Below are 25,364 nucleotides of genomic sequence, written 5' to 3'. Positions count from 1 at the left end.
GAGTTCAAGCCTTATGTTGGGCTCCATGCTGGGCATAGAGCCTACTTGAAAAAAAAAAAAAAAGTGAAATTAAGAAAACAATACCACTTACAATTGCTCTGAAAACAATAAAATATCTAGGAATAAACTTAATGAAAGGGGTAAAAAACCTATACTCTGAAAACTATAAAACATTGATGACAATACAAAGAATGGAAGAACATTCCATGCTCACGGATTGGAAGAACAAATATTGTTAAAATGTCTATATTACCCAAAGCAATCTAAAAATTTAATGCAATCCTTATCAAAATACCAACAACATTTTTTACAGAACTAGAGCAAACAATCCTAAAATTTGTATGGAACCACAAAAGACCTTGAAGAGCCAAAGCAATGTTGAGAAAGAAAAACAAGGCTGGAGGTACCACAATTCCAGATTTCAAGTTACATTACAAAGCAGTAGTAATTAAAACAGTATGGTACTAGCACAAAAATAAATACATAGATCAGCAGAATAGAATAGAGAGCCCAGAAATAAATCCATAATCACATGATCAGTTACTCTTCAACAAAGGGGGAATGAATATACAATGGGAAAAAAAAGTCTCTTCAACAAATGGTCTTGGGAAAACTGGTCACCCAGTTGCAAAAGGATGAAACTGGACCACTTTCACCATTCACAAAAATAAATATGGATTAAAGACCTAAATGTGAGACTGGTGACCATAAAAATCCTTGAAGAGAACACAGGCAGTAATCTCTCCGACATCACCTGCAGCAACATTTTTCTAGACATGTATCCTAAGGCAAGGGAAGCAAAAGCAAAAATAAACTATTAGGACTTCATCAAAATAGAAACCTTCTGGACAGCAAAGGAAACAATCAATAACACTAAAAGGCAACTTTTGGAATGGGATATTTGCAAATGAGATATCCAGTAAAGGGTTGGTATCCAAAATATGTAAAGAACTGATACAATTCAACACCCAAAAAATAATCCAATTAAAAAATGGGCAGAAGACATGAACAGACATTTCTCCAAAGAAGACATACAGATGGCCAACAGAACATAAAAAGAAGTTCATCACTTACCATCAGGGACATGCAAATCAAAACTACAAGGAGGTATCACCCCACACCTGTCAGGGTGGCTAAAATAAAAAAAAAAAAAGAAACAAGTGTTGGTTAGGGATGTGGAGAAAAAGGAAGATTCTCGCACTGTTAGTAGAAATGCAAACTGGTGTAGCCACTGTGAAAAACAGTAGGGAGATTCCTCAAGAAGTTAAAAATATAACTACCCTATGATCCAAGAATTGTGCTACTGGGTATTTACCCCCAAAATACAAAAGCATTACTTCAAAGGGATACATGTACTCCTATGTTTACTGCAGTATTATTTACAATACCCAAACTATGAAAGCAGCACAAATGTCCATTGATAGATGAATGGATACAGAAGATACACACATATATGTACATATGTATGTATGTACGTATGTGCACATATACATATATGCACGTATACATACATGTATGTATATATACATGTACATATGTGTATATATACACGTATACATATATACATACCATGGAATATTATTCAGTCATAAAAAAAGAAGAAATCTTGCAGTGGATAGAGCTAGACAGTATAATGTCATGTGAAATAAGCCAGAGAAAGACAAACACCAGATGATTTCAATCATCTGTGGAATTTAACAAACAAAACAAACGAGTGGGGAGAGTAAAATCAAGGAACAGACTGTTATCTATAGAGAACAAACTGATGGTTACCAGAGGGGAGATGGGTGGGGGTGGGGATGGGAGAATTAGGGGATGAGGATTAAAGAGTACACTTATCAGGATGAAAAAAAAAATAAAATGAAATGAAAAAAAAATTCTCTTAATCAAAAACAAAAACACACCAAGAGGCAGGCCTAACAATAGCATCTTCTGAGAGCCCCAAAGCTGGAGAATTTCAAAGCAGATTAGCTGTGTTATGGTCAGTGGGTTTAAAAAAAAAAAGATGGAAAAAAAAGACAAATTCTAAGTAGATCCTTGGCAACAAAGGAAGTCAAGAATTCTGGCCCTGATTTCACACAGTTAACAGAAATTTGCCAATTATTTAATGTGCATGTGGCACTGTGGTCGCTAGAGAGATCTATGAGTGAGACAGTACTTGTTTTCCAAGAGGTCACAATCTCCTTGGGATTAAGGTGATACAAAAATAATCATAAACCAAGTGTACGTGTCACAGAGAGACACATGGGGAATACTAATTGAGGTTTCAATTTTTTAAGAGACCAGCCATATCTTTAAAACATATTTGGTGTTTATTAAAATAATCTAGTGTGGTAATCTCTGGAAGTCAAAGAATATTAGAATGAAGGAACCAGACCTTTCTTATTTTTGCTGTTGTTTAAAGTAGTTAGAAAACTTGCGAAGACAAGTCTATGACTTGCTTACATTCCAGACTCAGTCTCTTAGTCAGGAACCACAGCTTCCCACTAACAGTGGCATAAAATGGGTTTCTGGAATGTGAGAATGATGGAAGAAGTAGCTAAGGTCCAAAGTTGAGGTGGCCTTCCTTCCCTGAGAATGTAGAAATCACACCAGGACAAACAAAAAAGAGAGTGGAGTGGGTTTGGCAATGGACTTCAGGGATTGTCCAGAATTAGAAAGTTAAGATGATAATTCTGGGCTCAAAAACAAAGTGGTACTCAGATCCATCCTCACTGATTGGGAAGAAAGGAGTCCTCCTCCTAGAGTTGAAATGAAGTGTCCTCCTCCTTGCTAACCCCATGGGAAACTGTCCTGCACGCAGCTGGAACTGGAAGTCTATGTAGACATGTACACCCTGTATAAACTAGACCAAAAATTCCCTTGGTCACTGATTATGCTCAGCTTTCAGTCTTCTGCAGAAAAGTGGATTGGATGACCCCAGCTTTTAGCTGTGGCAACTTGGGGGCGGGAGAGCCCCGTTGTGTCTGGCAGAGGTCACAGGCAGGATCCTGAAGGGAAAGGTGTGAGGACTGGGGGCAGCTAGGAGGGGAGTCAGAGTAGGACCCAAAAGACAATCCATTGACGTGACTGACTTTGATCTGGTCGACAGCCCTTTGTAAAGGAGCCAGTTGGTTTTCTGGAGATAGGAAGAAGAGGTGTTCTGGGTTCTGGTCCTCGTCTGTGGGAATGAATCAGGGGCAACGGAATAAATGGTCGCTTATTATCCAGTAGTGAGCCTCCTGAGTCCTCCCCAGCTACTCCTTCTTGGGCTACCATCTATCTTTGCAAAACCCTGGGTGTTGGTGCTGAAACGCAGGATCTGGTTGGAGGATGCCCACCTGCCCCCAGCTAATCTGCCCCACCTCCCCTCACTCCTCCCTCCTTACTAGCCCAAAATAGTTGCCGGGGGCCAGTCAACATCTGGCCAGGTTAGAACAGGCGCAGGAACTCACCTTTGCGACCTCGTTTTTGCATTTGGACTCCTGATGGGGTGCATCCACGCCAATGAGAATCTTACAGATTCTAACTCCTATGCTTTTGATGGTATGGGGAGAGGGACTTCCTCTGACTCAGTGTATAAACAATGATTCCTGAAGAGGTGCGCCCAGGTTACACAGCCTGCAGGCGGTGCCCGCGGACCAGAGGGCACGGTATGGGCCCCGACGCGGTGCGGGGCTGAGGGTAGCCGGCTCACTTCTGAGGCCGCTGGTGGCCAGGACACCTCAAAACCACACCGAATCTCGTAGCTTCGGGCGCCCAGGACGCGCAAGGTACGCTTCGGGGGCGGTCCTGCCTGACCCCGGAAGAGAAAGTTGTTTTGGGGAAGGGGAGCGAGGAGCCGAGAGCGAGTTAAGTAACTAAAAATCAAAGTTGTTCTGCTCCCCTCACGCCATCTCTCCTCTGCTTCATCTTTATCTCAAGCTCCACTGGAGTCGGGCTTCCTCGGAGGGCCCGGCGCTCCTCGAGTCCCAGCCCGAGTAGGGGGACACCGTGCACCCGGCCCACAGGTTTCGACCCTCTCTGGCTCCGGGTCTCCAGGAAAACCCGGAGCGGAGCATCCCCCGGGCCGGGAAACGCCCTCGCGCGCGCCCACTGGCGCGCATGCTCAGTCGCGCGGCAGCCGCGAGTAGGAAGCTCCGCGAGGCAGTAGCGGCAGCGGCGGCGCGACGGGAGGGTGGGAGGAGACGCACCCGCTGGCGGGCGGGGGCGCTGGGACGCGGCTGGGGCTCCCGCCCGAGGTTCCTGGGAGTGTTTGGGACCGTGAACCCCGGCGCGAGGAGCTAGCGAGCACGGGAGCCAACGAGTGCGGAGTGGACAGCGGGCGGAGCGGAGCCGCGGGACGGAGCGGGCTCAGAGCCCGAGTCTCCGCGACTCGGCTCGGGACCCGGCGGCGGGGGCGGCGATGTTTCACTGCATCCCCCTGTGGCGGTGCAACCGTCATGTGGAGACCATCGACAGGCGCCACTGCTCGCTGGTCTATGTCCCCGAGGAGATCTACCGCTACGCCCGCAGCCTGGAGGAGCTGCTGCTGGACGCCAACCAGCTCCGCGAGCTGCCAGAGGTGAGTGTCCGGTCTCACCTGCGCGCAGTCTTCGGGAGAACACCGACGAGCCTGGCCAGCCCTCTCCCCCTCTTTCCCTCTCCTCCCCACTCTGCCCTCCTCCCATCTCCAGATCCGGGCCGCAGGTCCCACAGAACCACCACTACCTGTATTCACCTGCTTCTTCCTCCCTTACTCCTCCCCACCCCCACCGTCTGCATTAAAAGTTCCTTGTCGTTTTGTACAAAGTGAGCGACTTGCTATTTTCCCAGTAGTCACTGGAGCTTGTGCGACTAGGGAAACGTTCTGGTCTGGTAAGTAGTTTAGATACACGTCTAAGTACTAACAGCTGGTCCCGATACCCGGGCAGGTGAGGAGCCAGGTGGCTCCGGCTGTTCCCGGGTGAAAGGACAGAGCGTGGCATCCGCTCCCTGGGCAGTTTTCCCTGCGCTGCATTCCCAGATCACTGGATCACTGGCCAGGGCGCGCTTACCCGTTGGCTCCGACAGGTCCGGTGGAGGTGGGCAGCCCTCAGGAGAGTCGCACTGTCTCGGCATCTTCCGAGGAATGTGCCCTGGGCCTTATCGCTGGTGGCCAGTGCTTGAAAGTGGTGTAGTTTGGCTGGCCGGTCTTGACTCCGGGACTGGTCGAGAATTGGGGGTGGGTAGGAGGAGAGCTATGCTTTGGGAGCTGTGGGCAGGTGCCCGCTGCTGGGCCCCTGCCTGCGTGGACCTGTTGCGTGGAAGGAGCCGCTGTGAATGTCAGCAGAGGCCGTGCCTGACGGGCCAGTCTTGCAGCTGCCTCTCCCAAAGCGGGTACCTTCAGCCTGCTGACTTCTGTCCTTGCAGTGATGCGTTACCTCTTCGGAGTTGTTTACGTAAATTAATCAGTGGGCTGAGGCCGAACTTGTTAAGGGACAGATGCTGATTGAGCTCTAATGGAGGGTCTGCGACTGCGAACTTTTAATCTTCGAACTTGCGCCGGGAATTTAACTTGAGTAAAGCTCGAAGAGGAAGGTATCGCAAATCCAAGGGTGTGCAGGAAGTCGGCGTGCAGTAATCCAAAGGTGTGCAGGAAGTAGGGAGACTAGACTGCTGGGAGTCGGGGGGAGGATCCGAGGCCTGGAGTTGGAACACAGATATCTTTCTTGTCCTTTAGTGATCATGAGGCCGAGGCACTGTCACAGAAACACTCGCTAGTCAAATGATCTGGCTTGTTAAAATGACCTGATACCTTCTTCAGCCCTGCCGGAGTGTTTTAAAAAGGAGAACAGTGTGCTTTTTCTTAATATTTCAGGTATTATTCTTGGATTAACTTTTCCTTGGTTCATGTGGAATTGGATGGTTTGCTCTGTGTAATCACGCAGATTATCCTCACTGGGATCTTTGCAAAGCGCCCCCCCCCCCCCCAGCTTTATTTAGCTTAGAAGCAGAAAAGCCATCCAATTCCCCCAGGCATTTATTATTTTGCAGGCATTTCCAAAAACATGGCTTTGTCTGGCCTTTAACTTCCTTAAATTTGACTTGAAAGTCATAAGCTCACTTGCTGCCTTAAGTTGTAAATAAGTTTTAGGCATTGCTATTGCCAGAAATACAGACTATATTATTTAATACTTTTCAAGTGTGTCAGAATGAAGTTATTAAAAGATTGAGTGAAAAGCTATTTAACTAGAAATGTTTTGGTGTTCCTTGTGGTATTTTTGTTTGTTTGTTTGTTTTAGTAGAATTGGAAGATTTCCTTTGACTGGATTGGCTTTTCACTCTCTTCTGCAAAGTTTGTGGGTTTTCCTGTAATGTTGGGGAATTCAGCTTCGTAAGGGGAAATTATGGGTTTTGAAAGTGTTAGGTATCCCTACTGATCCTAACTGGGAACTTCTCAGAAGCTCAAAATAGTCTGATAGCACTCTATAGATACAGCAAATAAACATGCTTTTCAGAGACTAAAGGTGGTCTTGCTTATGGTAATTATTGCTCTTAGAGCTCTGAAATTAGTTTTATGGTTTCTAGGTTGTTGAAAACCTGTTACTTCATGACTTATTGTGTCTGGGTGCCTGGATTTGTATAAACCAGACAGGAACAACCACCTTGAAAGCTCAGATATTTCATTCAAAGGTACAGCCTTTCCTTGGGCTGTTATTTCACCTCTGAGATCTGTAGTGCTCATTAGCACTGCTTGCTGCTGTCCCTGCCCTCTCCTCCAACCCCTTTCTCTTTACCTGCCCCATCACTAGGGGGCCTCTTTTTGCTGACAGACCCCCAAGGTCCTTGTGGTGGTCATGCTGGCTATCTGTTCTCTTCTCTGTAATTTATTTGGAAGCACAGACAAGGGGGAACACTGCACCCCCTACCCCAACAGCAAAGATACACACACTATCCGGGCTTCAGAATGATGAAAAGGTTTGTAACCTCTGACTTGATCCAACTTCCTTGTTTTGCAAATTGAAACTCAGACCTGAAGTGACTTTTTCAAGGCTGTCCAGGTGGATAGTTGTCGTTCCCTTCCGCCCCACCACCCCCCGCCCCGTTTTGCACCTTTGGACACCTAGGAGGAACCTGGCATATTCAGTTTCTCAAACCCATTAAAACCTCAGTTATTTGACCCCTCCTGTTTTACTCACATCATTAAGCCTGGCCTCTGCCAAACAGTTATTCACCTTTCGTCATTTGTCATTGGTGGGGGTATAGAGATTAAAGAAGGTATGATTCTTAGGAGCTAGTCACAGCTTTGTGCAGAGACAGATGTGGTGAGTGTGGAGTGGAGGGGGCATCGCAGTTCGCTTGATGGTTACTTACCTAACCTAACCTTTTGCTGAATCTGCATCCCCATCCTCAACAGGCTGTCTACCTTGTGATAGCCTCTCAGTGCTGCTCTTCCGCAGGGAGGGCTTGGGAGATTAGCCTGACCCCAGATAGGTGATAGTCTCACCATCCCGTTCCCATCCACCATCTCCTTCCCACTTCCTCCCAGCTAGATCTCTGTGGCATGTGTGTTAACAGAGACAGTCTCTAAACTCCTTGAGACGCTGGTGTGTTTTTGCTTATTCTTAGGAGTGAGCACAGAGCCTGGCACCCAGTACGTCCTGCTCAGTAAACAGCTTTTATCTGTTGAATGAATTTAGCCAAGTCGGATACAAATCTTCCTCCTTTGGTTCTTTCTCTTCCCTTGAGCATATCACTGCTCTGACATCTATCCTTTTCTAATATAGTCTGAGAACATTCAAGTTGGGAGTGATTTTTTTCAGAACTGTCTAGCTGGTTAGACACACGGTCTCTGGCTGCTTCAAGCTGGAAAGCACTTCAGAAGTTAAAGGTCATTGATATGGCGGAGCTGTTTTGTCTTCTACAAGATCCTCCGCCCCACTGTGTACCTCCTCAGTGTTTCTGACACCATCAATTTTCCCTTCAAGGTGCATGGATTGTTGAATACCTTGGCATATGTGTGTTTTACTGTGCTCTCTCTGGCTCCAATACAGAGCCTCGTCTAATGGGCAGCAAATATTTTGAATGAATGCTGTTGAGCCTAGGAAGCGTATAAAACTGAGCTTCATCTTGTACCTGCTTTTTTTTTTTTTTTAAAGATTTTATTTATTTATTTGACAGAGAGAGATCACAAGTAGGCACAGAGGCAGGCACAGAGAGAGAGGGGGAAGCAGGCTCCCTGCTGAGCAGAGAGCCCGATGTGGGGCTCGATCCCAGGACCCTGAGATCATGACCTGAGCCAAAGGCAGAGGCTTAACCCACTGAGCCAGCCAGGCGCCCCTGCTACCTGCTCTTAATTAGAGTTCAGTTGGCCTTTTGATGATGGCCAGATGACATTATCTCAAATATCTACTCCCTCCCATTATTCTTTCTCATATCCTGCTTAATTTTTTCCCCAGCCCTTAGAGCACTATTACTACCTAACTCTAGACTATATGCTTGCTTACTTGTTCTTTGTCTCCCCAACTAGAACGTCAGCTCCATGAGGACGGGGATGTTTTTGTTCATGGCTGAACCTAGGACAGTATCTGGTATATAGTGGGCACTCACATGCTTGTTGCATGGATGAGTCTTCCCATGTGATGTCATGGGTAGTCTGCCCCTCTTTCTCAGCCATTGTGTTCCCTTCCCTACAGTCTCACAGCTCCTGTACACAAATCTATTGAAACTAGTCATGGCATAAAGTCATTCTGAATTCAGTAGTTTTGTCTTACCAGTCTTCTCCATTTCTTCTGTGCTGGGCACGTTTGTCTTCTGTTTTTGAAATAATTTTTATACATTGTAAACATAATTTCTCACTATGACTTCAACATCTCCAACTGTAACCTATTAAGAGGATATCCATTCCCACTTGGAATAAGTCCCTTTTGTCTTAAATTTACCATGTTTCAATTTAGGTCTGTCTCCTGCAGTTCAGTTTCTGATGGGTGGTACAGCCATTCTTCCTAGCTGACAAGTCTGTGGACCAAGGCTCTTTGGACTTGTCTTGAAGGAGCAGAGGCCAGGGGTGCTGGAATAAGAGCTTAAATGCTGCTCCATCACTTGGACTCTTTCTCCAGGACTAGGTTTCCTCACTTATCATTTTAGTACCTGCTTTTTTAGGGTTATTCTGGGGACTAAAGAGAGAATGCATTCAGAGCACTTACAGTCAAATATAAGATGTCTGTCTTTGTAGATACTATGATAAGACCCTTTTTAAAAATATAAAACAATGTTTCTTAACCTGGAATTGGAAAACATTTTCCTGGGAGTTTGTAAATGATTTTTTTTTAAACCAGAATTAAAACTTTAATGTTCTCTTCAAAGATAATTTAAAAAAATAGATTCCATATATCTAGATGAAGTCACAAATGAGTAGAGCCATAAGATCTTTAGTAGTGTCATAATCTGTGTTTGATTGAGCACTCCCTTAATTGTTTCTAGCCAAGGGGGAAAAGAACAGACGTGGGCTTATTGTAGAAATCATGTGCTTGTGTCAGGTGATCGCTGGAAGTTCCATGAACAAAGGTTTCATGGCCGTTTGTTAGAGAAGAGTGATGGGTAGCTGAAGGGGTCACAGAGCCCGTGGTGGCGCAGGCAGACAGGAACCTGCTCCGAGGTATTGCTGTACCGTTGTATGCAGCCATGCGAGGACTGCAGAATTGCATCATTGTCATCTGTCACGTTAGATTAATGTTGAGTTCTTTCTGGTTGGTTTTTGTCAGATTTTTACCTTGATTCACCTTCTAGTTTTGTAAGAGCTAAAGCACAGGGAGGACATACCTAGTTTTATGTTTAGACATACTTAAATAACATTATCATAAAAATAACTTAAGTCAAAGCTTAAGAAGAAGGGAGCCCAAGAGAGAGCTTCCCCCTAAAAGTGATGATCCACACATTTGTCAAGATAAGAAAGCTGTTTTCATTTCTCAGACACCTTGTTATACAGTTTAGCTCTTAATTGTTTGTGATTCTCTCTCTTTTTGTAAATAAAAGATTTTATTTATTTGACAGAACGAGCACGCAGGCAGGAGAGCACAAGCAGGGGGCGGGGCAGAGGGAGCAGGAGAGGGAGAAGCAGACTCCCTGCTGAGCAGGAAGCCTTTGGTGGGGGGGGGGGGGGGGGGCTCTATCCCAGGACCCTGCGATTATAACCTGAACTGAAGGCAGACCCTTAAGCACTTAACAGACTGAGCCATCCAGGAGCCCAATTGTTTGTGATTCTCTTCTGTGTTCTTTTAACTCCCCTTCTACCTCTCGCCTGCCCTCAATTCGCCCCCTCCTTTTGTAGGTAAGGACACTGACCTAGAGAAGTTGTAATTTGCCTTGGGTAAGTGGAAGGTAGACTTTGTCTGATTAAGAGACATTGAGTGAGTACCTGGTACTTATTAAGTAGAAGAACATCACTTACTGAGATTTCACTGAGCTCCAGACATTAGCTACTTAAGTTATTTCTCTTAAATTGAGTAACAACACATTTAGCCATTATGATTTCAGTTTTTTTGCAAAGTTTTTTTTTTTCCTTTTTTTTTTTTTTTTTTTGCAAAGGCAGGAATTGAGACTTATTTAAGAAAATTATTTAAGAATCTTGTTAGGGGAAGTTGGTCAAGGTCAGTTCTGGAGCTGATGTTGGACTCCTAACTCTGTGTGAGCATTTACCACCTGGGAGCCCACCTGGGAGCAAGGAGGCCTGGCACTGTGTCAAAGCTTAGGAGCGAGCCTGTACGGAAAGCTCTTGGCAACCTTGAGGAGTCTCACACTCTCTGAGGAGCTGAACGAAGGCTTTAGAGGTGGTGACATTCACGCTAGACTGGAAGGAAGAAAAAAGCACGTCAGCTGTTGAGAAACCCCAGTCCTTTCCAGAATGCTCGAGTGGGTGACACCTGAGTGGAAGGGAGTGGCTGGAGAGGAACCTGGGGCCAGATCATGAAAGGCTCTTGACAGTTTTGCGAAGGAGGTGTACCCTGTCCTCCTGGGTGGAGGCCAGGTCAGGGTGTAAGCAGAGATGCTGTACAGTTAGAGCTTTGTTTAGATAATTCCAGGGCAGAGTACAGAGTCAGGGAGACTAGTCAGAGACTAGTTGTGGTGGTGTAGGCCAGAGAAAATGATACGGCACCTGTGGGGATGAACAGGGGAGACAGCTTTGTCCACGATATTCACACTGGGCATTTCCTGCTCTTGCGTCCAATGTTCTTTCCGCTGTGCTTCCTTCTAATAGTGCACTGAGTGGGGTACTTCATACTTTCTGAAATGCTAAGTAAGAAACATTTACCTCCACATTTTTCTCAATTGTAGCATGTGTCTGCATTCAGTTTGCAAATTGCTTGCTAAGACATGGCAAGCATTGTATGTAGGCATTGGCTCAGGGGAAAGAAGAACAGCCAGATGTGCTCTGAATGGCAAGAGATTGTTATTTTTGGGTTTCAGATAAATGTGGTCATCGAGTTTATAAAAATGAACCCGCAGTAATGCTGGGAAGCCTGTGCGTTCCATTTTTCTGAGTAATATGAAGGTGTACTATGTGTGTTCTGTACCATGAATGTTAGTTTCATCATCTTCTGATGCTTTGAAAGACTAATACTTGGAGAATTATTATTATTTTTGAGTTACTTGGAAGTTACATGTCTTTTTAATGGCTCAAATCTTTGAGGAGAAGTAAAACTATTTAATAAAACTTTTCTGGAATTGACAAAGTTGAGGCACACTGGTAAAATAACAAAACAAGCTTATTTCCACAGTTCCTTCTCCCCTCTTTCAGTGAAAAAGGGGGAACCTTGAACCTTCCTCCCAGCTTCCTAGTGCAGAATTTGTAATTTCTATACCATAATAAATAGGGTACTTGGGATTTTCTTAAAAAGGACTACAACCAACTTGACATTCTGGGGATAAAGCATAGTTGATATTTATACAGGAGGGTCAGAAATAGTAAGGTAAACGTTTTTTAGCAATGATGACAAAAATCTCAACCATGATCTTGCTGTGCCATGGAACAAACAGGCATTAGATTCTTTTAGGTGAGGATCTAGTGACTGCTACAGGCTTTTGTCTTTGTTCACAGACATCTTGGGAAAGTTTGCTTATTTTAGGACTCTACCCAGAACATAAGGCTAGAAATGTTTGTCCTCTACTTCATCTGATAGTTATGAGGGATGATGAGATCATGGGCCAGATCTTCGTAAATGCATAGGAGAAACTTCTGGATGTCCATTTACTTTCTCTTAGGTATTATTTAGTGGACAGGAATGGTAATTTACTATTGCATGTGGTATTTTGGAAGATCTAATGGTGTGTATGTGCGTCTAGTGTAAAATACTTTGAACTCTTAGAAGATGAAATGTTTAAAAAAAAAGAAAAAATATTTTTTTGCTCATTATTATTTTGAAGAGTTTCCTTATTTGGCTGTAACTCTAGAGTCTAGAGAATCTGACACAGTTGGAAGAAATTTGGTATTTCAGTTTCCAAGAACCACAACGAATGGATTTGTCATGTAGTGGGTGGAAGGAGGTGATACACCTAATTACAGCATGTTCTAGACTGATTCCTGGGTAGTGTGGCCAGATGAACAGGACTCTGTCTGCCCTGGCCACTCTAGTCACCTTTCTTTCCACAATCTATGCCCGCATCTTGGGAAATTATCAGGAGGGGCTGTTGGCTGACTTGTGGTAGAAACTAGGAGCTCAAATTGGATGAGCATGTGCAAAGGCCAGAAAGTGGCTTCTAAACTTCTGAGTATGTGACGTGGGCACCAACTGCTTCACTTGATTTGGTAGATGCTGAGACCTCAGAGCTCATGCTGTTAGTGCAACTGGCCTGACTTTGGACCATGATGTGGCTTTGTTTTTATCTCATTAAAGGAGTAATATGGTTTGGATGCTTAAAAGAATTCAAAGAGAAAAAAGTGATATTTCCCTTGCTTTCTTTGAAGTGATGCCAGCCATTAGCAATTTTAGAATGTATTCTTACAGATCTTTTCTCTTCATATACCACCTGTTATGCCCCAATAATGGGTCCGTGATTAAAGGAGTGAGACTGATACAAAGCGAAGGTCAAGCAAAGCTTTATTTCGCACCAAGCATCAGGAATCTAACCGAACATTCGGGGCTGCACCTCTTACAAGAGAGGGTGACCCTTCTCTGTTTCACAGACTAGCTTTTAAGGGCAAAGGCCATGCGGTTGGGCCTGGCCACACACAGGTGTCCAATGAGATTGTAACACACACAGGAAACTCCACAGTGATGCTAGGTGACCCATTGAGTTACAATTTACCCTAGTAGACATTTGAACCAGCCTATTACACCTTGATTGGGATTGGCGCCCAAAGGGCGGGGCTCATACTCCTTAGTAACCAGGGAGACAGTATGCATCCCCCCATTGATCAGATGTCTCCACCTGGTCTGACCCACCTTTGTATCTGGGCTTTGTTACCTGAAGCTGGTTTCCGGGACTTGTCTCCAAGTAAATCCCCTAGGGGAAGGGGAGCAGGGACAGTTTCTAAGTAGGTCCTTACACCACCATATGTTTATTATTGTTATAATGAAGAACTCTTACTATATAAGTTGCTTTGCTGCCTGCCTTTTTACTTAAAGCTGTCTTGGACATCTTCTCTATCAGTATGCGTAGATGTATTTTAGCATTGATACTGGTGCTGTAGTATTTCACTGTACTGGATATACCACAGTTGACTGGTTTAACTTTTCTCCTATTGCTGGACATTTAAATTGTTTATAATTTTTTGCAGTGATGAACCATGCTGGATTAAATACTCTGGTACATACTACTTTGTACTGCTGTACAAATGTTTCTTTAATAGTGGATTTTCTAGGAGCCTGGAGACTGGTTCTATCATCTCTGCTTCCTTTATTTTTGACTGTGACTCTTTTCCTATAGGCTGGAAAAGCTCTCAGATGGGCTTTAGGCAGTTAATCAGGTATGTGTTCCAGGGCTTTGAAAGACTGACAGCTAAGTCTTTCCTTCAGGTAGTCAACACTCTTTAGTTGGGGAGAAAAGTTTGGGGTCATGGAATTTCTAGTGTGGCTCAGAGTCACATGGATCAGTAAACCAAGAGTTGCTGTGGGCCCTTGTAGAAGGCTCATTGGGGCATCAGGAAAGCAAGACTCTGGTTTTCACTGAAGGTAGGTTCAGATGGGCTGGGAAAGCTGGGCAGGTATTGCAGACAGGGAGCTTTTGTGAGGAGACACAAAGTTGTGCCGTGGAGCAGAGACCCTCGCTCTGGGTTGCCTTTGTTCTGTTTCTGGAGCAGGGGCCAAGATGATAGAAAGCACGTTGGGGGACAGGAAGCATGGGTGCTGACTTGGTGTGCTGACTGTGTGGATCAGCCTCTCCCAGAGGCTCAAACTTTTTCAGCCATTTCTCCTTCAAATCCTTTCTTAGTACTTAGCTGGGTGAGTGATCTTTCTAAAACAAAAATGTGACGAATAACTTCCTGCTGCAGTGGCTTCTCACACCTTTGGGATACAACCTGGCAATGTTTTTGTTCTCTTATCTCCCATCTCTTTCCAGAGTGAGCTCTCCAGCTTGTGTTTCAGCAAGAGTTAGCTGCCCTTGGTTACCAATATATCATTTCATGCTTCTGAGTCTTCATTTTTTATTACTCTGTGTACCGGGAGTTACTCTTTCTCTGCTTCTTTGCGTGGCTCATTACTCTTCATCCTGTGGGATACAGTTAGGGAGGTAACATTCCTCTAGGAAACCTTCCCTTCCCTCCTCTCTGGTCTCTGGGGACACCTGTGTCATTATTCATACCTCTTTGTAATTATTTCTGCCTCCCATCAAAGTGAGTTTCTTAAAGCTACACACTTTTTCTTCTTTGCACTCCTGCTGCCTAACTGGGTGGTTGGCACAGAGCAGACATTTAATACATATTTGAGTAGCATTCTTGGGGAAGTTTTCAGCCCTGTTGGAGAGTGGAATTAGAAGTGGGTTTGGACGAGACCTGTAGGTGAGAGCTTAATGATTATTACAAGAAGAGCTGGGCTTTCTGTAGTCTTTGCATGGATGGGTAGCATCATGATGGAGTGACATCAGCATGGTCCTGATAGACCTAATTTTTTTCCTTGCTCAACGGCCCTAGCATTGTGACCTTGGGCAAATCATCTAATCTTTTGAGCCTGGGTTTCCTTATCTGAGTGATGAAGGGATGGTGTCAATGATGTTTAGGGTCCCTTTGAGTTCTAATTTTGTGAAATTGTATGACTTGATGCTAATTTTATGAAATTTTATGACTTCATGCCATAGTGCTAACCTTAGGAGAGTGATCCCACAGTTGTGCACATACTCTGTGAGGTTGCCTAATGTGGTTTAGTAGAACCACAAGTCTAAGCTTAATAATTATAATCAAGGATTTGATGATAAGGAGAAGCTGTTCCAAATACCCACCTGTGGTCCGCTGTTGATTTCCAGAACCAGTTAAGGGAAAAAGATCAGCAGATTTTCTCTGGTTAAAACACAGCCCTAAAAAACAAAAACAACAACAACAACAATAAAAACCAACACAGCCTTCCATAGCCATACCCCCTTCAACATTACCCCACCCCTGACATGCCCACACCCTCACCCAGACCCACACCCTCTCCACAGACCCACACCCTCCCACATACCCCCACAGACTCACCCCCCCATAGACTGACATCCCTATAGACTCACACCTTCTCCATAGACCCACGCTCTCTCACATACCCACACCCTCCCACATACCCACGTGCCCTCATAGATACCCCCCCCATAGACCCACAGCCCCTGCATATAGGTACATGCCCATCCTATAGGCCCATAACCCCCCAACTTCCCCCACATGCTCTCACCTCCCCCTATCCCCACACACCAACAACTTTTGAACACAGATGTTCCTCCATGTCAGTTGCATTTCCCCAGCTTTTAGAAGTGAAGTAAAATGGGCAACAAGGCTGGGACTTTTTTGTCCCTTTTATTTATTATTATTATTATTTTTTTTTGATGTGGTTGGATATTTAATTATCAGATATCTACTTAATATTTATTTTATTTTATTTTTTCAGTGTTCCAAGATTCATTGTTTATGCACCACACCCAGTGCTCTATGCAATACATGCCCTCCTTAATACCCACCACCAGGCTCACCCATCCCCCCACCCCTCTCCCCTCCAAACCCCTCAGTTTGTTTCTCAGAGTCCGCAGTCTCTCATGCTTCATCTCCCCTTTCAATTTACCCGAATTCACTTTTCCTTTCCTTTTCCTAATGTCCTCCGTGTTACTCCTTATGCTCCACAAGTAAGTGAAACCATTTGACAATTGACTTTCTCTGCTTATTTCACTCAGCATAATCTCCTCCAGTCCCGTCTGTGTTGATACAAAAGTTGGCTATTCATCCTTTCTGATAGCTGTGTAATATTCCATTGTATATATGGACTATATCTTCTTTATCCATTCGTCTGTTGAAGGACATCTTGGCTCTTTTCCACAGCTTGGCAATTGTGGCCATTGCTGCAATGAACACTGGGGTACAGATGGCCCTTCTTTTCATTACATCTGTATCTTTGGGGTAGATACCCAGTAGTGCAATTGCAGGGTCGTAGGGTAGCTCTATTTTTAAATTCTTAAGGAATCTCCACACTGTTTTTCAAAGTGGCTGCAACAACTTGCATTCCCATCAACAGTGTAAGAGGGTTCCCCTTTCTCTGCATCCTCTCCAACACTTGTTTCCTATCTTATTAATCTTTGCTATTCTAACTGGTGTAAGGTAGTATCTCAATGTGCTTTTGATTTGAATTTCCCTGATGGCTAATGATGATGAACATTTTTTCATGTGTCTCTTAGCCATTTGTATGTCTTCTTTGGAGAAGTGTCTATTCATGTCTTCTGCCCATTTATTGACATGATTATCTGTTTTGGGGGTATTGAGTTTGTTAAATGAACTGAAACAGTTCAGAGGTGGTTGTTTTAAACCTTACTTTGCATTGATTTGAGTACTGTGACTGTATTTAAGCAAACTTAGTTTGGGGACTGATGATTAACTATATGGGTTCTTTGGGAGTATCTGGGTGGCTCAGTTGGTTGTCTGACTCTAGTTTTCTGCTTAGGTGTTGATCTGAGGGTTATGAGTTTAAGTCCCCTACTGGGCTCCACGCCCAAGCGTGGGTTAGCTCCAAACCTGCTTCTAAATCCTCTCCCCAGTTAAAATGAAGAAGAAGAAGAAGATGAATATGGGTTCTTTGGATGGATTAATTTCAGACTGAGGTGGCTTTCAGGGAGTGTGCTAGGATCAAAGGCACAGCTTTTTACTAGATATTGGTATTTGGCTTCCTAGGCAGCTCCATTCAGGAATGGGCACTGGGGTGCATCTCTGCTGGATTCTAACACAGCCTCCCTCCTTCCCCTATCCATGGCCCAGATTTACTGAGTGTTGGCTGTGCTTTAGGCATTGTTCTATCTAGAAAGATAGGTATCTTGCCTTATTCTTACAAGCTTCCATGCCAGGTAAGGGAGACAGCCAGTAAGTGGAAAAGTAAATAAGAATTTCAGATAAGGATAAAAACTGTAAAGAACTGTAAAGAAAAACTGTAAAGAAAACCAAATAGGGAGCTGGAGGTAGGGAGCAATAGGAGGGAGGAGGCCATTCTAAGGAGGTGACGTTTGTGTCGCTCAGTGAGGCAACTGTGAATTCGCCAGAGGTCCTTGCATAGACTTGTGGAGGAGCTTGGCCATTTTATGGGCAGCAAGAGGGCCAGTGAGGCTGCAACACAGTATGACAAGGAGTAGGAAATCAAAGTGAACATGTTAGTGGGGTTTATGTATGTCGGGGCTCTGAGACCCTGTTGAGGAGTTCAGATGATGATGATGATGATGATTTTTGTCAATTGAAGTATGGCAGATCATAAAGCCATAGGATAGCTGACTTAGGCTTTAGAAAGTTCCTTCTGTCTACTGGTTAGAGACTGCAGGGAGGAAGAGTTCAGAGAAGTGGGGACACTGGGAGAGGAGGCTTTTTAATGAAAGGTTCTAGAGGACAGCTGATGGTGACTTGGATCAGGGTGGTAGCATGAGTAATGAGCTATGTCTAAGGGGTCAAGTCAAGAAGACCTGCTGCTGTATTGGACTCGGGGTTTCGTTTTGTCACCTGGGGCGGGGGTGGCAGAGCCATTTACTGAGTTAGAGAGGACTGGGAATGGGAATATAGCATCATGGGAACTAGGAACTGGTAAGTACTTGAGTTGGGACACGTCAGGAGTATTTATGAGACCTAGAACTTAGGAGAGGAAGTCCGGGTAATGATAATTATAATAGAGATAGCACACTTTTTTTTTGAGCAGTGTGCCTTGAATTGTTCTAAATAACTTCCTCTGATTAACTCATTTAATCCTCATAACAAACATTACTTCATTTTACATAAATAGCTTTATTTTGCTGTTGAGGACACTGGGACACAGATGAATTAGCTTGCTGAGGTCACACAGCCAGTAAGCAGCAGAGCGTGGGGTCATGGGATGCAGTCTGGTTCAAGAGCCATTATTCCTGACTACTGTGTCTTCCTTCCTTAAGGTTAAATATGGGACGACATGTCGTCTGCATGAAGAGCCACCTGATGGGCCAGGAGTTGTGTCTGTTCTGTGAAAGGGAACAGAGAGATATCCCTGATGCCTGAGTTATTTTTGCCTCATTAAGAAAAAGAGCGCTGAGCAGAAATATCATTTTAAGAATCAGGTCACCAAAAATTAATGTAGCTCACTCAAGCATAATCTTTAAAAGAAGATCAGTGGCCCTTATTCTTTGGTGCTGGATTTCTCTCCTTCAGCAAGTAACCTATAGCTGCAGCCTTACAAACTCCTAAAGGAAAAGCACATCCATTTGGAAAACCTGTGGGTCTTACTGAATATAATGAACACTGGTTTTATCATAGCAGCACCCTCACTAATTCTGGTCATAATTATTCAGCTGTTATGCACTTGTCTATGTTTTCAAAGCATGATCTCAAATATTTGATTTGCTTATGAGGCAGTTCTTGGCCTTGACTCTAAAGGTTATTATCATCAAGAGGTTCTAATGTGCCTTTTGGAACTGCATATATTCCAGTACTGTTGGAAATGGATGCCATTGAGATGAAGTTAACAGAAAATATGTGCTTTACAATAGACCTGCTTTGGTGCATGGCATGTTACAATTATTTACATACCTTGTTCTTGGTAACTTCATTCTAGAATGGCAAGAAGAGGTTTTTACGTATGCCTCGCATCTCTGCTGAGTGATTCACTGAGTTCTGTTGAGGCCAGGAGAAGAAAGAAGCTAATCCTATACCAAGTCTTCACCCTAACCCATCCCTGCCTCTCCTTAGTAACTAACCACTGAAAAAGAAAAATCTATATAATGTATATTATATAGAAAGATTATAGATCAAATTATATATCTAATCTATAACCTATATATATATAAAATTTATAGTCTCTATATAAATATATAATCTGATATATATTTGAAATCTATAGTATATATGTATAAAATTATATATGTATTTTTTTGTAGGGTAAATGAAGTAGAGGGTTATTGCTGATGAGGTGTAGCTTCTATAGCCTTTTTAAAATGTATGTATCTCAGTGTTTTATTGCAAGGTTCAGGTGTAGATCCCAAGTAAATCTGGCTCAAGAGGAGCGTCAGGGATCTTCTGTGGTTTCAGTTCCCTGGTAGTTTTCCTGACAGAGAGTCTGTCCTGGAGAAACGGAGGGATGTATCTGGAATACTCTTGACTGCAAATAAGAAGCTTTGCAGCCTAAAATGCCTTCAGTAGGCCTGTCACCATCTCACCTATAAGCAGGCCCAGAGGAGGTGCTGGTGGGGTTGCTTTAGTGGGTTGGCGGCATGGGGTGTGCCTTCGGTGGGACCAACTGAGCCTCTATCCTGCCACAACCCCTCAGAGGGTGGCATCTCCAGGAGAGGCATCCACAGAGTCATGGGGCCTCCCCTTGTCTGTTGTTGTTTGTTTTTCCGCTCTAAGTGGGACTTAGTTAGGCAAGGATGGGCATAAGAGGTTTGGGTCTGGGTGTGGGGTGTAGTTGCCTGCTGCTGGAGGAAGGCAGGGGAGACAGACGGTATGAGCCTGGCTGACTGTTGCAGATACCCTCGTTTCCCGCCAGCGAGTAGTGGGTCGTTGTTATGTCTCTCTCTGGTTTAACCCATGTCTTCTGCCAAAAACACAAGGACCATCTGTTCAGGAAAAGTCTCTAGTAGGAGATACTTCTGTTTCGAAGTATCCTTGAAAAAAAGAAAAAAAATAAAGCTCATACTTGTAGACATTTTTTTCCCTAGATTTTATTCTCACTATGTGTGAAATTTCAGGAGAGGAAAACAGAAGTAAATAGGATATTATAAAGGTTAAATTACAAAATATAAAGATTAAATTACCAAATTGTTTTCTAAATTGTTAAATTCTAATGTATGTTTTAAGTACTTCCTGGTACTTTCTCTTACACATTTTAAGTGTTAAATTTCTGTGACTGCACGGTCTCAGGTTTTCCTGATCTCTGTGCCTTTGTCAGTGCTCTGCTCGGAATGCTCTTCCTCAGTGCTGATGCTACCACCTCCATGAAGTCTACCCAGCTCTACAGTCACATCTGCGTCTCCATGCTCCCCTGACCCTTTCTCAGTTCACTTCTCTCAGACTGTTTGTCAGGACTGGGCTTTGTTGTGCAACTGTATATTCCCCTCAGCTTGTCATCAGGGACTGATTTTATGTGTCTCTGTCCCAGACATTTGGGAATTCAGTGCCTTATTCAAAAGAAATGCTCCAAAAATGTCTGTTGCATTGAAAAAAAATGGTTTTTTTTTTTTTTATGGTGTAGTTTAGGTACATAAATCCTCAGACATTTCTTATGTGTCTGACTGCTCCCTTCTAGTGCCTCTCTGTAGTGAGTTCTTCTGAGGGGCTGATGGTGCCAGCACCACAGCCTCATCTGGGTTGGTCCGAGCCTAGCATCCCCTGAGGATCTCTGGGTAGCCCCAGACTGCCTCTCAGGCCAGCGAGTCTGTCCCGTCCTCTGGCTGTCCACCTGAGAGTGAGGTGGTGGTGTGGGCTGAGTCAGCACGTCCTGTTGGCAGAGGGTCAACAGTAGCACAGAGAGATAACACATCATTAGTCATGTTGACAGAAGGACGGTCCTCTCCCCCTTGCCTCTGAGTGGAGGTGTTAATGAGGAGCAAAATGGCCAAGAGGCAGGAAGTGTTTCTGAAGCCGTGGGCCGGGCTGCCCACACCCTGCACACACGGGATAACTTGCCTTCGCCTCGGGAGAGTGGAATGAAACCTCAGCTACAGTTTTGAAAGTGAGAATAGCAGCTCTTCACTGACTGCCCACAGTTTTCCAGCTGCACTTGCAGGCACTTACACAGAATTTGTTCCGTCTTTGGGTTCAACCTTACATGGGGGATTTTTAAAAGGCCCATTTTACAGGTAAGAAAACTGAGTCACTCATGTGGGAAACAACCTGATTGGGGTTAAACCCAGGTCTGCGAGACTCCAAAGGCTGATGTTTTTTGTGAGATGTTACTTTGGCAGATCTGATCAGGTGGTGGCCTTGAGATCTTCATGCAGCTGGTGTGGCACTGAAGGCCCACTGCGTTGTCAGGCTCCAGGGAGGCAAAAATGAATGCCAGTCTCTGTTTGGTGTTGGGGTTTAGTGATGGTATCAGGCAACCAAGCAGTTGGTGATGAAGGCCCAGTTTTAGAGCTGGTGGCTAAAGGTTCCTGGTGGTGGAGGGCTGGAGGGACAACACACAGCCAAGTGGTGTGGGAGGTGCACGGGGAAGAGTGTCAGAGGGCAGGCAGCAGCCTCATCATGGGTGGCTCTGAATGCCAGGTGAGGGAGCTTGGCTGTTGTTTTGTTGTCACCAGAGTTTAAGCCCAGGGGTGTCTTGTCAGACTTGAAGCAGATTGTGGATGGCTTTGAGGGGAATAAGATTGGAGACTGGGAGGATACTTTGGAGGCAAATAGGCGACTTGGTGACTGACCACATTGGAAATGGAGAGTCTGGTGGTTGCAGGGGTCAAGTGTAACAGGGTAACAGTTGAGTTTTCAGCTTCAGTGACTGTGTACCTCTTACTGGATTTGAGGAATGAGGGAAAGGATGCATGTGGATAAATGAGAGATTGAGTCTGGTGGTTTTTTTTCCTCAGGGAAAGATGAGATAGGGCAGTGGCTAGGTGAGAGGTGGGGGTTAAGCAGGGGGTGCCTGTGGGTGCTGGAGCTGGAAAGGGGTCTAATGGGCATTCCTTGGATTGGTGAGAATTTCTGGTGGTGCCAGCAGCCTTCATGATTTGTGTGTTTGTTTTTTTGTTTTTTGTTTTCCCTCTAGCGTGCTCAACCATACCATTCCAGGATCAGAAAGGTAGATTGTAGGTGGCAGGATAGGAGGGAATGAGGCCACTGATGTTTCTGATGGAAAAGATATTTGTGATGCTGCATAAGCAGAGAAAGAAGGGATTTTTTAAGCAAGAGGCTGATGGTCAGGAGAAAATAATGGAAATGAAGCCATGGGAGAGGTCATGGCCAGATCTGAAATATTGGAGTTGAATGTAGGTGAAAGGAAGCTGCTCTGGGGAAAGGAAGCACCTCTGGGTGAGGTCAGGATTCCAGGGCCAGGACCCAGGAGACGATGGTAATGTGCAGTGGGTGTGGAAGTCAGCAGGAGCTGCTAGGCTTGCTTGTTGGATGGGTCACCTCCATTAGGAGCCATGAGGCTAGACACCTGTGGCAGGCTCCTGTGGACAGTGTAGGCTCAGGAGGTCTAGCTGCAGACAGAGCTGTAGCAGAAGAGAGAACATGTGGCATATGAAGAGGACAGCCATTACCACTGCGGCCCAGGCTCAGCCCCAGCCCAGCCCTGTCACATGGGGATGCAGGCCTGGTGTGTGTATGAGTGTGTGTGTGTGTGTGTGTGTGTGTGTGTGTGCGCGCGCGCGCGTGCGCAAGTGCACGCACGTGCGTTGCTTCACTCAGTGCTTGCTTGCTTGCTATTTGTTTTTTGTTTTTGCCCTGAAAATCAGAATTTTTATGTGAGGTCTCCCGATTTTTAGGTGTTGACATCTTATTCAACGGTTTTAAACATTCACTGTTTATCAGGTGTACAGACTGGACTTGGGCTGTTTGTGCCCTCTGCTGTACAGACCCCTTGACATTCCTAGGACTGTGGCAGGAAGGAGGTGGGTGGGAGGTGTTTGTGAACTGAATCCCAGAGTCTTGGTAAATGCCTTACCTTCCTGGTCATTTCATTCCATTTGTAGGATGGAGGTCTGAAAGATAAAGAACTAACTAGCTAATTAGTTTTTCAGTAGGAGCTAATAGGCGGTGATGGTAATCTGAAGCCTATGGCTCAAGTGAACTACAGATCGTGATAAAAAATCAGCTCGCTCCTTCCGAAACTCCTGCATCCTTAATTTTGTTCACTATTCTTGAACTTCTTTCTTTTTTTCTCTCTCTCTCTTCTTTCTTTCTTTCTTTCTTTCTTTCTTTCTCTTTCTTTTTTTTTTAAAGATTCTTTCTTTTTTTAAAGATTTTATTTATTTGACAGAGATCACAAGTAGGCAGAGAGGCAGGTGGAGGGGGAAGCAGGCTCCCTGCTGAGCAGAGAACCCCATTGGGGGGCTTGATCCCAGCATCCTGAGATCATGACCAGAGCTATAGGCAGAGGCTTTAAACCACTGAGCCACCCAGGTGCCCTGAACTCCTTTCTTTCTTTCTTTCTTTTCTTTCTTTTTTTTTTTTTTTTAAAGATTCTTTCTTTTTTAAAAAGATTTTATTTATTTATTTGACAGAGATCACAAGTAGGCAGAGAGGCAGGTGGGGGTCGGGGGAAGCAGGCTGAGCAGAGAGCCCCATGCGTGGGGGGCTTGATCCCAGGATCCTGAGATCATGACCAGAGCCATAGGCAGAGGCTTTAAACCACTGAGCCACCCAAGTGCCCCGAACTCCTTTCTTTCTTGATTCATACCTTCTCTTTTGCTTGTTCATGGCATTTTCTTTCCTGCCCTTTTTTCTCTCATTTCTTCTTTCTGAATTTACTTCTCTATCTCCTCTTCATTTTCTTACAGGGTTCAGGCCGAGTTAGTTGTTTAAAGTAATGGGTAGTTTTTGTTTTGTTTTATTTTGGTATTGATTCAGAAAATTTTATATTTTCTTAATTTTTAAAATATGTGAATTAATGAGTTGTGACTATAGAGGAATGACAGTGAAACTTAGGCATTTCACATCCAAATGCACGTTTTGCCCTTCAAATTAATCACTTCGTGGGTTTTACTCAAATTTCAAAGCACTGTTTGTCTGCAGACCGCCTACATGTAGCTTCAGCCATCACCTGTGTTTGTGGATCTTTGTCCCTTTGATGGTGCGGTTAGTGTTGGGACAGGCTAAGAACTGGGTTCTTGAATAAGAATAAGGTTATGGATTGGCCTGGGCAAGATGATAGCTCTGTGTGAAAGGGAAGTGTGACCGTGAAGTAAGGCTACCGTGTTGGCTGTGCTGCTCAGCTGTGTGTCCCTGGGGGTGGGAGTGGGGGTGGTGCACAGATGTGCCTTTCAGCCCAGCTTTAAAAGACTTTGCTTCCAGATACACTGTATCTGTTAAGTGGCTTAACAGTTAAAATTTCCCATTTCCAAAGACAGTTAGTCTTTTGGAGATGAATGTACAATTTCTCTTGGCCGTCGAAATACTAAAATAGCCTTTGGGACCTGCATTATCGTCACTGTGGACCTGCTGAACTCTGGAAACTCTAGGTTAGGAACCACTGGGGAATGGGTTTCCTAAGTGATGATTTTTAGAAGAATTTTATTTTTAAGTAATTTTTAAGATTTTATTTTTAAGTAATCTTTATACCTAATGTGGGGCTCGAATTTGCAACCTTGAAGTCAGGAGTTACATGCTCTATTGATTGAACCAGCCTAAGTGATGATTTTAAAGAATGCAAACACACACACACACACACACACACACACACACACACAGCCTATTGCTAAATTGTCTATCTGTTAAAGAACCAGGCTGCTTCTCACTGGCGAATCGCTTGTGGGGGCACCACAGTGGCTCATTTAGACTTGGTTCTTTATCAGAAGCAGCTAGGAGTTGTTATTTTATTTTTAAAATATTTTATTTATTTATTTGACAGAGAGAGAGAGACACACAACAAGAAGGAACAGAAGCTGGGTGGGTGGGAGAGGGAGAAGCAGGCTTCCCGCTGAGCAGAGAGCCCCATTTGGGGCTTGATCCCAGCATCCTGGGATCATGACCTGAGCCGAAGGCAGAGGCTTAACCACTGAGCCACCCAGGTGCCCCCAGGAGTTGTTTTAAAATATGGATGCTAGGGCTCTATCTCCAGAGATTTGGATTCATTACATCAGTGTGGGACCCCAGG

At 44.5% G+C, this 25,364-nt stretch overlaps 1 protein-coding gene across 1 annotated transcript in view; it reads left to right on the top strand.

Moving 5' to 3' along the window:
* The first annotated feature begins 4,135 nt into the window (after positions 1-4,135).
* The window catches only part of LRRC1 (leucine rich repeat containing 1), a 148,065-nt gene continuing 126,836 nt past the window's right edge, over positions 4,136-25,364 (top strand). The window contains exon 1 of the mRNA XM_032864515.1: positions 4,136-4,543. Coding sequence (XP_032720406.1) covers positions 4,385-4,543 — 159 coding nt within the window. The 5' untranslated portion in view covers positions 4,136-4,384. The remainder of the gene's footprint in view (positions 4,544-25,364) is intronic.

Source organism: Lontra canadensis, unplaced genomic scaffold, assembly GCF_010015895.1.
Source record: "Lontra canadensis isolate GAN:19392208 unplaced genomic scaffold, GSC_riverotter_1.0 scaffold27, whole genome shotgun sequence".
NCBI lineage: Eukaryota > Metazoa > Chordata > Mammalia > Carnivora > Mustelidae > Lontra > Lontra canadensis.
This window is presented reverse-complemented; position numbering and strand designations above follow the sequence as displayed.